The following is a 13,575-nucleotide window of genomic DNA, read 5'->3' on the forward strand; positions in this document are numbered from 1 at the left end:
GAGACACTCAAGTTTTTTAATACTATACCTCTTGACACTGATGAAAATAGTCTCTAAACCAAGCTGGACCCTATTCTATCAAAAAAAACTGAAAGAGCTGCTTCCTGTGCTTGGCTCTCCTACAGTGCCTTGCAGTATTCGGCCCCCTTGAACTTTGCGACCTTTTGCCACATTTCAGGCTTCAAACATAAAGATATAAAACTGTATTTTTTTGTGAAGAATCAACAACAAGTGGGACACAATCATGAAGTGGAACGACATTTATTGGATATTTCAAACTTTTTTAACAAATCAAAAACTGAAAAATTGGGCGTGCAAAATTAGTCAGCCCCTTTACTTTCAGTGCAGCAAACTCTCTCCAGAAGTTCAGTGAGGATCTCTGAATGATCCAATGTTGACCTAAATGACTAATGATGATAAATACAATCCACCTGTGTGTAATCAAGTCTCCGTATAAATGCACCTGCACTGTGATAGTCTCAGAGGTCAAAATCCAGATAGCTGATGTTCTGAAAAAGTTGCTAAATCTGGACGTCTACAAATCAGCTGGGCTAGACAATCTGGACCCTCTCTTTCTAAAATTATCCACCACAATTGTTGCAATCCCTATTACTAGCCTGTTCAACCTCTCTTTCGTCTGAGATCCCAAAAGATTAGAAAGCTGCCGCGTTCATCCCCCTCTTCAAAGGGGTGACACTCTAGACCCAAACTGTTACAGACCTATATCTATCCTACCCTGCCTTTCTAAAGTCTTCGAAAGCCAAGTTAACAAACAGATCACTGACCATTTAGAATCCCACCGTACCTTTTCCGCTATGCAATCTGGTTTCCGAGCTGGTCACGGGTGCACCTCAGCCACGCTCAAGGTCCTAAATGATATCATAACCGCCATTGATAAAAACAATACTGTGCAGCTATCTTCATTAACCTGGTCAAGGCTTTCGACACTGTCAATCACCGCATTCTTATCGGCAGACTCAACAGCCTTGATTTCTCAAATGACTACCTCGCCTGGTTCACCAACTACTTCTCAGATAGAGTTCAGTGTGTGAAATCGGAGGGCCTGTTGTCCAGACCTCTGGTAGTCTCTATGGGGGTGCCACAGGGTTCAATTCTCGGGCAGACTCTTTTCTCTGTATATATCAATGATGTCGCTCTTGCTACTGGTGATTCTCTGATTCACCTCTACGCAGACGACACCATTCTGTATACTTCTGGCCCTTCTTTGGACACTGTGTTAACAAACCTCCAGACAAGCTTCAACGCCATACAACTCTCCTTCCGTGGCCTCCAACTGCTCTTAAATACAAGTAAAACTAAATGCATGCTCTTCAACCAATCGCTGCCCGCACCCGTCCACCCGTCACTACTCCATCACTACTCTGGACGGTTCTGACTTAGAATATGTGGACATCTGCAAATACCTAAGTGTCTGGTTAGACTGTAAACTCTCCTTACAGACTCACATTAAGTATCTCCAATCCTAAATTAAACCTAGAATTGGCTTCCTATTTCGCAACAAAGCATCCTTCACTCATGCTGCCAAACATACCCTCATAAAACGGACTATCCTACCGATCCTTGACTTTGGCGATGTCATTTACAAAATAGCCTCCAACACTCTACTCGGCAAACTGGATGTAGTCTATCACAGTGCCATCCTTTTTGTCACCAAAGCCCCATATACTACCCACCACTGCGACCTGTATGCTCTCGTTGGCTGGCCCTCGCTTCATATTTGTCGCCAAACCCACTGGCTCCAGGTCATCTATAAGTCTTTGCTAGGTAAAGCCCTGCCTTATCTCAGCTCACTGGTCACCATAGCAGCACCCACCCATAGCACGCTCTCCAGCAGATATATTTCACTGGTCATCCCCCAAGCCAACACCTCCTTTGGCTGCCTTTTCTTCCAGTGCTCTGCTGCCAATGACTGGAACGAATTGCAAAAATGACTGATGCTGGAATCTTATATCTCCCTCACTAACTTTAAGCGTCAGCTGTCAGAGCAGCTTACCGATCATTGCACCTGTACACAACCCATCTGTAAGTAGCCCACCCAACTACCTCATCCCCATTTTATTTATTTTTTTGCTCCTTTGCACCCCAGTATCTCTACTTGCACATTCATCTTCTGCACATCTATCACTCCAGTGTTTAATTGCTAAAATGTAATTATTTTGCCACTATGGCCGATTTATTGCCTTCCCTCCTTAATCTTACTAAATTTGCACACACTGTATATAGATTTTTCGATTGTGTTATTGACTATGTTTGTTTATCCCATGTGTAACTCTGTGTTGTTTTTGTCGCACTGCTATGCTTTATCTTGGCCAGGTCGCAGTTGTAAATGAGAACTTGTTCTCAACTGGCCTACCTGGTTAAAGAAAGGTGAAATAAATAAAACAAAACATCTGATTAGCTGTTTTGATGATGTTGTTTCAGCATGTTTAAGCTGCAGTACTAGTAAGTGGCTAGGCCTACTCTCTTGGAAATAGTATTTTTGTCACACCCTCTGCATAATGAATTCTTCTCTACGTCACAACAGCTCATTAAATTCCAGTCTACTTGTTTTTAGCAAAAGTTCTCTCTCTGTTAAATAGTTGTTTTTAAGAGAGTATTCCAGCATTTTACAATGATTTTCCAATCAATAGAATTTCTGAAGTCTTAATTTCTGTAAATTTGAGGAAAAAATAAGAAACATGCATCACATTGATACTATCAAGAGCAGTGTGCAGGTTTCGTCTTTTTTCTATTTTTATTCAACTGTTACCATGCACCTGCAAAAAAAGATAGCTCAGATGTGTGTTTTTTGAATTTTGTAAATTAGAGAAAATGTGTAGTGTTTCCCCTTAAATCAAATCAAATCAAATTGTATTTGTCACATACACATGGTTAGCAGATGTTAATGCGAGTGTAGCGAAATGCTTGTGCTTCTAGTTCCGACAATGCAGTAATAACCAACAAGTAATCTAACTAACAATTCCAAAACTACTGTCTTATACAAGTGGCATAGTTAAAGTGGCTAGTGATACATGTATTACATAAGGATGCAGTCGATGATATAGAGTACAGTATATACATATGCATATGAGATGAATAATGTAGGGTAAGTAACATTATATAAGGTAGCATTGTTTAAAGTGGCTAGTGATATATCTTACCTTATGAAACCTTTTACAGCTAACCATACAGTACCATAGTTGAGTCATCCACTGAGTGGTAATTTATTTCAGAAAATGATTTTAAATTGGATCTAAACTGTAAGATGAAGTCAGAGTTGTGTAGTAAAGAATTATTAAACCTCCATCTCAGTGCACACTTCTTCATTGGGAAGATTTGAAATTGACAAAGAATGAGATTATGATCAGATAGAATGTCCAGTAATGTTTTTATAAATTCCATGTTACCTGTAATATCAGTAGATGTTAAAACATAGTCTTAAATTAAGCAGAAAAGCATGTATTGTTCTTCTTTGTGGGATTATAAAATCTCCAACAAACATTAAGATTAAGAAATTAGAAGCATTCACTTGTCATGAGCTATAAGAAGGTCCAGATCAATCTACTTTAGAATCAATAATGGCATTCATGTCAGTTCCAATAATAAGCGTATAATCCTTTAAATTGAGCAGGCTTCTGGCTACAGAAGGGAGACAATATTTGTCATATGAGTTAGGAGCATAGATACAAATGCTATTTTCCTACCATACAGAATGGATGGACATCATCCCCCAAAAGATGTATCTTGCAATAGGGCAATGTACATTTTTATTCCTCTGTAAGTCAAGGCATTTCATTTGTTTATTTGGCTCATTAGAACCCCTCAGATTACAGGAAATGATCACTAAATTAGCCATTATCCATCTGTATTGTATAAAAATACTACTTTGTTTTTAGAATATTGGTTCCGAAATAATATCCTATTGGTGAGCAAAGGGTCTTTTACTTAGTTATAAGGAATTCTTATCACTTTACAAGGTTCCTGTAACACCTAAAGATTTTGCAATTGTTTTAGATGCCATTCCCTCAGGTGTTGCTTTATTATTCAGGAACGTGTCAAGACCTGACCCTCAGAGCCTACCTTCCATTGACCCTGTTGTCTCATCAGTAGGAAAGATGTGTTTCTATTTTGGTCCATTCAACAACAGAGCAATACGAACCTTGTTTCAGCAGGATGTTGTATGTACCTTATGTCATGCCTTATTGGAATGGATTTATTGATCATATCTGTTAGAAAACAGTTTGGATGTTGCCACACCCATACCTACTTGTTAACAAAGTTAAGGAAGTTTCCTTTCAAAATATTCATAAATGTTATCCTGCCAACCACTATACGGAGAAGTTTAAGGAAAACAACTCAAATGCTCCTTTTGTAATGACCACCCAGAAACCGTGTTGCATCTTTTTTTGGCATTGTATTCATGTAAGAAATCTGACATCAGTATATTTATAATTGAACACATTTATGAAGAGCTTACACTATTGTGGAGAGATGTACTGCTTGGATTCTTTACCTAAATAAATAAGAAATAAGCTGAAACATTTTTATGTAAATCATTTCATTATTCTTTTGGCCAAATTTCGTATTCACAAATGTAAATTTACAAGCAACAAAGTATTGTTGCTGCTGTTTCAGTTCTTTCATTGGGTCGCTGACACGAGTAAGGCAGAAACCCATATCATCACTTTGTTCTGCAGAACACGTAAGAGTGCGTCAGTTTCATTGAAAATTCCACCATAATCCAAGAGCAAAAAGCAAACACGTGGCAGTTTCTATGGGTTGGTTCCACATAGCCAGTCTTTCCTTTGATACCACTCAGATTGAAATGATCGTTTTATTTTCTGTCCCTATTCTTTGATGTTGGTCCCAAAGCTCAGGTGTTGGGCTTCCACCCTGTATCACCCCCTACCTCGCTAGAAAATCCAACTTTGAAAACTGTTTCAGATACAATATGTTAGCCATCCTGATCAGCTGAGTTTCTTTAGCTAGCAGTAAAACAGACATAACCGCCAAAAGGCGGGAGATGATGTGTGATATCCAGACAGGAGCGAGCTCTGCCAATCCCAGAACTTTTTCACGGCAATACACAAGCATTTGTTATTTGAGTGCAATGAAAATGAATGGAACATATTGGCCAAGTTCGGGAGCATCAAAAATATGGCAGGCGACTGACGGATCTACAGATCACCTTGTATCATAAATAACTACTCATTATTATTTGAAGATCAGTCAGTCAGTCACATTTTACCCATGATACAATCACAGTTTTGATGCTCTCGAACACAGCCATTGACACATGAAAGGCAGTCATCACTAGTTCCCACAACCACAAAGTCCTAATTATGGCTAAACCCTGCCTATTTCTACAATGTTTTCTTAAAATCGGATTTTTAACCTAACCTTAATCACACTGCTAACCTTAATTTAAGAAACGTTCATGAATATTTATGATATAGCCACTTTTGACTTTTCTTAACTAGTGACAACCATGAAAGGCAGCGAAGCTTTCTACCTACCTTTCGGCATTCCATTACCTGGCAGTGTAAGGTAGAAACACGCATGTCATGTCAGTGGCCGTGACTAAGAAGATCAAAACAAAGTATAAATTGTGACTGACTGATCTAGAAATAATAATGAAATATTTATTTTTACACATGTCACTGACAGGTAGTTTATTCGCTAAAGTAAAACATAATGAAATGTTACAATTATTTGAATCAAATGCATTTTTATCAAACGATTCATGAAATGTTTAAGTTATTGTTGAAAACGTTTAGCTTTAAAAATCGCACAATATCGTCTTGACTAAAACAAATTTGGTCTTTGTTATAAAATCATCAAATCAAAGGCCTTTTGAAAAATGCATAAAGTAAAATAGATTGATCATCAATCATTGATTCAGTTAGATAAATCAACATCAAAAGGTAAGATTTTCTAACATTAATTTGACTTAAGTTGTGTCATGTTTCAGTCTCGCCCGACTTCGTGGGTCTCACTGGGTCGGTCGATGCGGTAGACGAACTCGGCAGGCATGAAGTAACCCAGGTATTCCACAGTGTCAGGAGTGGTGTCTATGTAGTAGTGACCACCCTCTCCATGGTGGCTGAAGCAGTGAGTGTGCTCCACACGGAGGTCCAAACCCTGGATAGTAAAAAGCCAGTTAGTAAAAAGTGCCAAAAGAAAAAGGTCCAGTTAGGGATCGTAGATTAAGTCTATACTTACGGGGTCTCTGGAGACCATCACAGACTGGCATATCAGTGGTGCGCTGACCTCAAAATGTTTCAGCCATTTGTTAACATCATCGTTGGAGTTGAGTGGGCAGGCTGAGAACTCCCTTGGCTATACACAGGGTCACCAGAAACACAACAAATGGGATTTGGTAATGCTCTCTGAGGCTTCAGTAAAAAAGCCTACATAAATTCTGACACTTGGTGTACATTGCTGTGGTTTGATGACAAACATGTTAAGACATGAAAATGAGTTAAGGGGCAATTGCAGTTGCTACATCCTTTTTGGACATGTACAGTGCATTCGGAAAGTATTCAGACCCCTTGACTTTTTCCACTGTTACATTACAGCCTTATTCTAAAATTGATTAAATAAAAATCCTCAATCTACACACAATACCTCAATGACAAAGAGAAAAACAGGTTTTGCAAATGTATTAAAAACAGAAATACCTTATTTACATAAGTATTCAAACCCTTTTCTATGAGACTCAAAATTGAGCTCCGGTGCATCCTGTTTCCATTTATCACCCTTGAGATGTTTGTACTACTTGATTGGAGTCCACCTGTGGTAAATTCAATTGATTGGACATGATTTGGAAAGGCACACCCCGGCCTATATAAGGTCCCACATTTGACAGGGCATGTCAGAGAAAAAACCAAGCCATGAGGCCGAAGGAATTGTCCTTCGAGATCCAAGATAGGATTGTGTCAAGGCACAGATCTAGGGAAGGGTACCAAAACTGAGCAATCGGGAGAGAAGGGCCTTCATAAGGGAGGTGACCAAAAACCTGATGGTCACTCTGACAGAGGTCCAGAATTCCTCTGTGGAGATGGGAGAATCTTCCAGAAGGACAAGCATCTCTGCAGCACTCCACCAATCAGGCCTTTATGGTAGAGTGGGCAGACGGAACCCACTCCTCAGTAAAAAAGGCACACGACAGCCCGCTTGGAGTTTGCCAAAAGGCACCTAAAGACTCTCAGACCATGAGAAACAATATTCTCTGGTCTGATGAAACCAATATTGAACCCTTTGACCTGAATGCCAAGCGTCACATCTGGAATAAATCTGGCACCATCCCTACGGTGAAGCATGGTGGTGGCAGCATCGTGCCGTGGGGATGTTTTACAGCGGCAGGGACACTAGTCAGGATTGAGAAAAATATGAAATGAGGCAAAGTACAGATAGATCCTTGATCAAAACCTTCTCCAGAGTGCTCAGGACCTCAGACTCGGGCGAAGGTTCACCTTCCAACAGGACAATGACCCTAAGCACACAGCCAAGACAACGCAGGATTGGCTTCGGAACAAGTATCTTAATGTCCTTGAGTGGCCAGCCAGTGCCCGGACTTGATCTCGATCGAATAACTCTGGAGAGACCTGAAAATAGCTGTGCAACGACACGCCCCATCCAACCTGACAGAGCTTGAGAGGATCTGCAGAAAAGAATGAGAGAAACTCCCCAAATACAGGTGTGCCGAGCTTGTAGAGTCATACCCAAGAAGACGGAAGGCTGTAATCGCTGACAAAAGGTGCTTCAACAAAGTACTAAGTAAACGGTCTGAATACAAATGTAAATGCGATATCAAGTTTTGTATTTTATTAACCTGTTTTTGCTTTGTCATTATGGGGTATTGTATGTAGATTGAGGGGGGAAAAAACTATTTAATCAATTTTAGAATAAGGCTGTAACCAAACTAAATGTGGAAAAAGTCAAGGGGTTTGAATACTTTCTGAATGCACTGTACATTGATACAGTGCGTTTGCAAAGTATTCAGATCCCCTGACTTTGTATGAAAAAATATTTGGGGGTACACGTCTTGGTGGTTCCAAACTTATTCCATTTAAGAATGATGGAGGCCACTGTGTTCGTGGGGACCTTCAATGCTGCAGAATTTTTTTGGGTACCCTTCCCCAGATCTGTGCCTCGACACAATCTACAGACAATTTCTTCGTCCTCATGGCTTGGTTTTTGCTCTGACATGCACTGTCAACTGTGGGGTATTATGGGGCATTGTGTGTAGATTGACGAGGATTTCTTTTTTTCCCCCATCCATTTTAGAATAAGGCTGTAACGTAACAAAATGTGGAAAAAGGGAAGGGGTCTGAATACTTTCCGAATGTACTGTATATACAAATTAACTCTCAAAGAATATAACTTCGAATTGCCTCATGAGCTTAGTTCATCTGTCATACCCCATCAGAACCCAAAATAACATTATTTTACTCCAATGTTTATAAACAAAGTAAATATAAAAACACACTGTATGGCCTCAAAACATGGTTAAAATTAAGGTTACGTATGTAATCACGGTTATGTAAGCGCTATGGATCACTGCAATATATTGGTATCACTCCGTGGTGAAGGGATACATCTGAGGTGAGGATTTACTCCTGGGGGGGGGGGGGTCATAAGCAGATAGGATATAAAGGGATGTCCACATGCCTGTCTGACAGAACCTTCAGGAGGAATGAAGGGTTGGGGCAGAGATATATACTCCACCCCCAGGGTCCATCCGGTAGCACTCAGAACTTACTGAAACAGAATGGCACTCACCCACCCTCTTCATGGAAGTAATCGCTACCAAGAAAACAACCTTCATAGAGAGGTGTTTCAGGGTGGCAGACTCCAACTGTTCGAAAGGTGGCTTTGTCAAGCTGAAAGACCACATCCAGACCCCAGCTCGCCATTGAGCGGGTCCTAGCTGGACGCAGGCGACGAACCCCCTTCATAAACCTGGAGATCAAGGGATGGCGCCTCACTGGCCTGTCCATCCACCCCGCATGGTAGGCAGATATAGCGGCCAATTACCCTCTCAGTGTAGAGGCTGCCAAGCCCTCATCCAAGCGAGACTGCAGGTATTGGAGAACATACTGTACCCCGCATGACTCGGGCACAACCTCAATACCAGTGCACCAAGAGCAGAAAAACAGACAGTGCAACTGGGGTGCTGGTTACAACCTGCCGCATACTTGCTTTTTGCATAGTGTTCATTACACCATCCTGTAGTCCTAACATGGACCATTGGTGCCGTTCAGTGGCCAAGCCCACAGACTGAGGCGGCGTGGCCTCAGATGCCACAGAGTTACCCCGACTTGAGACAGCAGGTCAGGTGTCAGTTGAAGTTGCCAAGGTGACCCAGACAACCGGTACAGGAGAAGGCTGAACCATGGACGTCTGGGCCGGTATGGGGCCACCAGAAGCAGACGATGTTCTGCCATCCTGGTCCTGTCCAGCACAGCCTGAATCAGGGGAAAAGGGGGGAATGTGTAAGCTCCAGCCCTGGCCAATCGTGAGCCAGAGCATCCAAGCCCAAAGGACCTGGTGGCTCTGACATGAAGTACCACAGGGGGCAGTGTGCATTATCCAAGGAGGCAACAACACTCAACAACACAGCTGCGGGTGACTGTGCGGTCACCCGCAGCTGGCGGTGACAGTGGTGCTTTGGGTGCAGCTGGTGGGAGTTGAACCACAGTTGGCCGGAGATGGAGCAGGCCTAGGGAATCAACAACGAGGCCGCCGTCGGCAAACCCAACAGGCATTGGCAGGTTCCACCTCTATCGGGTCTAGCATCACAAACTACTGGTCCCTGGACACGGCCTGCAACACGTGGGCTGGGGACAGCATGTGGTACCTAAGCACCTTCAAGTAACGATTGAGGTTGCGGAGGTCCAGAATTGGGACCACAAAGTAAGTGGAGTAGAAGCCACATAGTCATTCTAATGTCTCAATCCTGCGGACAACACCCTTGTCCAGAAGTAAGGAAATCTCCAGCCGCAGGGTTTTCTTCGGGGGGGTGGGGTGTGACACGAAGGCTGGCACCGGAATTGGAGTTAGTACCCGAGCATTGAGGACAACACTCATGGGGACTCCACACACTCCTCCCACTTTACACTTTGAGACCGGGAGAAGCGGCAAATGCCGGGGAAGGGTGTGTCAGGGGACCTGCCAGGGCCCGCCTCCTCTGGGTCCCCCAGGCATGTCCCTATGGCGGTGACAGTTGACACCATCACACCTGTCACAAAGAGAAGCCATAAGCTCAGCCAAGCCAACAGAGCAGGGGTCCGACGCCCTGGGAGAGCTATGTCGTGACCTTCTTGGAGGAATAGGAACCCGGCGAGGGATAAATTACCCAGTACCTCTGCAAAAACCGGGGAAGACCCCTGTGGGAAAAACAGGCCGACAAAAAACAGCAACCAGGTAATGGATTTGATTTGTGTTTTTCGTCAACTGCAATTTTAACTAGCAGGTTTAATATCCAAGCAGAAAACAAAAAACAGCACCATATGATAGAGTAACTACGGTAAGGAACTCCAAAGTTAATGTCTCAACGTAGTGGCAGCCCACCACCATACTCTTACATTCTGCAGAAAGAACAAGAAAACCCTGTCGGGGAATTAGCAGAGAACCCGTGTAGGGTAAGTAGCAGAGAACCCGCGCCTATAGTGACGAGACAGCATGTTAAAGAAATTCACAACACACACAAAAGAAGCGAGTCGGCAAGTTGTTGCAGCAAGAGCCACCAATATATTAAATATGTGCACACAGAGTCGTAGTGTAACGCTAATGAAACACGACAAACCACGGGCGGAAGATACAGATCAACCTCACGCAGCAAGTGGAGGACTCAAGAGGGGCTGGCCGTGTGGCCAGCTGCTCCAGGCTGCAAACAGCCAGTGAGTATACTTCCACGCAAAATATTACTTACCAGTGACTTACCAAGCGAACTTCAGAAAGTTTGTACCTCAAACCATACGGACATCCGCCGAGAAAATGAAAGAGAATGTGTGTCGCGGCCATGGGGTCTATATATAGGGGCTGACCCCAGCCATGACACAGATGTACACGGGAGTAAATCCTCACCTCAGATGTATCCCTCCACCGCGGAGTGATACCATTATATTGGCGTGATCCAATATAGCGAAACATAACTATAGTTTTGATATCATAATGGTCAGTTCTTGCATCCAAAGCTCTGTCTAAGAATTGAGAGTGGTTACATTCCAGGCCCTGCCCTCAGCTTTTAACCAAAACAGTGGCATGGAGTCTGCTTTGTTGTCGTTTCAACTGCAGATTGCCCCTTTAAGCAATTAGCATGCATTGAGCCTTGAAACCACAACACCATGTCACAGCATCCTGTCAACACATATCTGCATGTTTTATGTCTTTACCATGATATGGATCTTGGCCTTCCCTTTCTGGATGAGGAAGGTGCCCCCCAGAGCCAGGCTTTTATCCGGGTAGTGCTCCTCCATGGTCTTCCTCAGAGCACCCACAAGGCTCTCTTCTCCTATTCTCCTTTTGGCTCTCACCTCTATGACCTGACAGTGATAAGAAGGAAAAACTACATTTTCAGCACTGATTACACAACCAGTTCATAGTCACTTTTCTTCTGTTAATATTTGTAGACCTAAAGTAAACCTTTGGAGCAAACACAGACAGGGAGGTCATAATCTGTGTAAACATTATTTAAATCATGACCTAAAGTGCATTTTGTTTATGTAAATGCATAACCAGATGAGGGTATTATTCACCAGGAAGACAAAATAATGAGTAATACACAATGATTAAGCACAATTGAAATGACTCAGCCCTAAAATCTCATTTGGTTTTTAACTTGTTACGAGCATCATAGTAATACTAGTTATAATTCCAAATATCAAACTCACCATTCTCTTACGAGCCAAACCATCCATTTCTTACCTTTCCAGGCTTTCCCTCACATGCATACAAGTTCGCCAGCAGTCCAAAGTCACAGTCTGAGAACTTATCGCTGTATTTCTCCAAAAGACACTGGTTATTATCTGGATTTATGGAGGAAAACCAGCTGCTATTCACTGCAGGCCTTCCCTCAGCTTCAGTGAGCACCAGAGGCATCATCTGGGGTGATGAGAATCAAAAGGAGATAAGACTCAACATATTGACAAATAAAACAAACTATATTAACCTTAGTTGTGTCTAATGATTATTTAAAGGGGAAATTATTAATTATAATTTACTAATTATTATTTAAAGGGGATACCTAGTCAGCTGCAAAACTGAATGCAATCAACTGAAATGTGTCTTGCACATTTAACTTAACCACTCTGCCATAATGTATCCTATCCTCCCAAAGTTTGTAATAAAAAAATGACAACTTTAGGTAGTCTTTCTATTCATGTAATCATAATAAGTCTGACAAAATACTCCATAAATATATCAAGACAATTGGAAGATCATTTTGACAGTTAACAAACCTCTGCATTCATTCCAACATTTTTGGAGGATACAGCTCCTGCACCAAGAATGAATGCTCCAGGTAGCTCCAATTCCTTTGACACAGTGTTCATGTTGTACTCCTTGAGAGAAATAAGAATTTATATTGGACCAATTGTTATAGCATTCATCTCACATTAGTTTATCGTTATGGCTTTCATTCCCTGTACCTTGTCCACTTTGACCAGGGGGACCAAATAGGGCACTCCCCCCACATCTGTAATGCGAGGTTTTCCACACAACCCTGTCGATAGGTAAAATAGATACTACAGCGAGGTTGAGATGGTAACAAAGTATAACTGCATAAACATTAAGAAAATGCAAAACGATACAGTGTTCCAAGAAGTTGCAACGTGTTACCCTTGACGGGAAACTTAAACGGATCTTGAGTGAGGTCTGGACAGTCGACAACACAAACTTGCGCGTCAGCAAAATTGTTCTTCAGCCCTCTCTGCAACACTGTAGTGGCAAGTGGAGGAAATGAAGATTAGAACCAGACTGTTCAATATTATTAGTGTTCAGTAAATCTATGCATAACACTAGGTCGCAATTTCCAAAGTATGTTTTACCGTCACATAATTCCTCCAAAATCGGGACATATAACTGGAACTTTTCAGTCTTGCTGACGTCTGACATTCTGTATCCTGTAGGAATCACAAGCTTCAAGCGACTGAAGAGCACCTGATTGTGAAACGCGATGAAGAACTCCTAGAAAAATCTTGGTTGGCCAACTAATATTCTCTGACGTGACGTGAAGACGTTTGCCCGTCTCAATTCCTGGTTGACTGTGCGCATTTCATAGAGTTAAGAGAATACTACAATAGATTGAACCTTCTTATGATGGCGCAAATGTCAACCTTGTTGGTCAGGGAGTTGATCAACCATGAGCTGCCAGTGCTGTGATAAGATTTTGTGTAAAACAATGAATGTGAAGAATTAATCTGCACTGTATGTGTGTGTTAGTTAGCTAGTCAGATCATTTGAAAAATATATAGACTAATTATTGTAAAACTAACTGCCAATATGCCATCAGTTGATGATAGGATTTACACAAGTTGTAAACGCAACAAGTACTGAAATTGTATCATATAA

The 13,575-nt window shown here is 42.0% G+C and overlaps 1 protein-coding gene across 1 annotated transcript; it reads right to left on the bottom strand.

Moving 5' to 3' along the window:
* Window positions 1-5,620: 5,620 nt before the first annotated feature.
* lg6h11orf54 (linkage group 6 C11orf54 homolog) lies at window positions 5,621-13,257 on the bottom strand. Its single transcript, XM_020485488.2, has 8 exons — window positions 13,053-13,257; window positions 12,844-12,942; window positions 12,654-12,727; window positions 12,465-12,566; window positions 11,932-12,108; window positions 11,400-11,549; window positions 6,223-6,339; window positions 5,621-6,141 (listed from the first exon to the last, which is right to left on the bottom strand). Exons 1-8 carry the CDS (start codon window positions 13,117-13,119, stop codon window positions 5,968-5,970), a joined length of 960 nt encoding a protein of 319 aa, XP_020341077.1. The 5' UTR covers window positions 13,120-13,257; the 3' UTR covers window positions 5,621-5,967.
* Between the last annotated feature and the right edge of the window lie 318 nt (window positions 13,258-13,575).

Source organism: Oncorhynchus kisutch, linkage group LG6 (genome assembly GCF_002021735.2).
Source record: "Oncorhynchus kisutch isolate 150728-3 linkage group LG6, Okis_V2, whole genome shotgun sequence".
Taxonomy (NCBI): domain Eukaryota; kingdom Metazoa; phylum Chordata; class Actinopteri; order Salmoniformes; family Salmonidae; genus Oncorhynchus; species Oncorhynchus kisutch.

What these genes read in the sequence shown, in the direction of transcription:
- lg6h11orf54 (XM_020485488.2), bottom strand. Translation starts at nt 13,119, where the DNA reads ATGTCAGACGTCAGCAAGACTGAAAAGTTCCAGTTATATGTCCCGATT. An exon ending in CCCTGGTCAAAGTGGACAAG is followed by an intron (nt 12,567 to 12,653) that starts GTACAGGGAATG and finishes ATTTCTCTCAAG; the next exon opens with GAGTACAACATGAACACTGT. An exon ending in TGATGGTCTCCAGAGACCCC is followed by an intron (nt 6,142 to 6,222) that starts GTAAGTATAGAC and finishes TTTACTATCCAG; the next exon opens with GGTTTGGACCTCCGTGTGGA.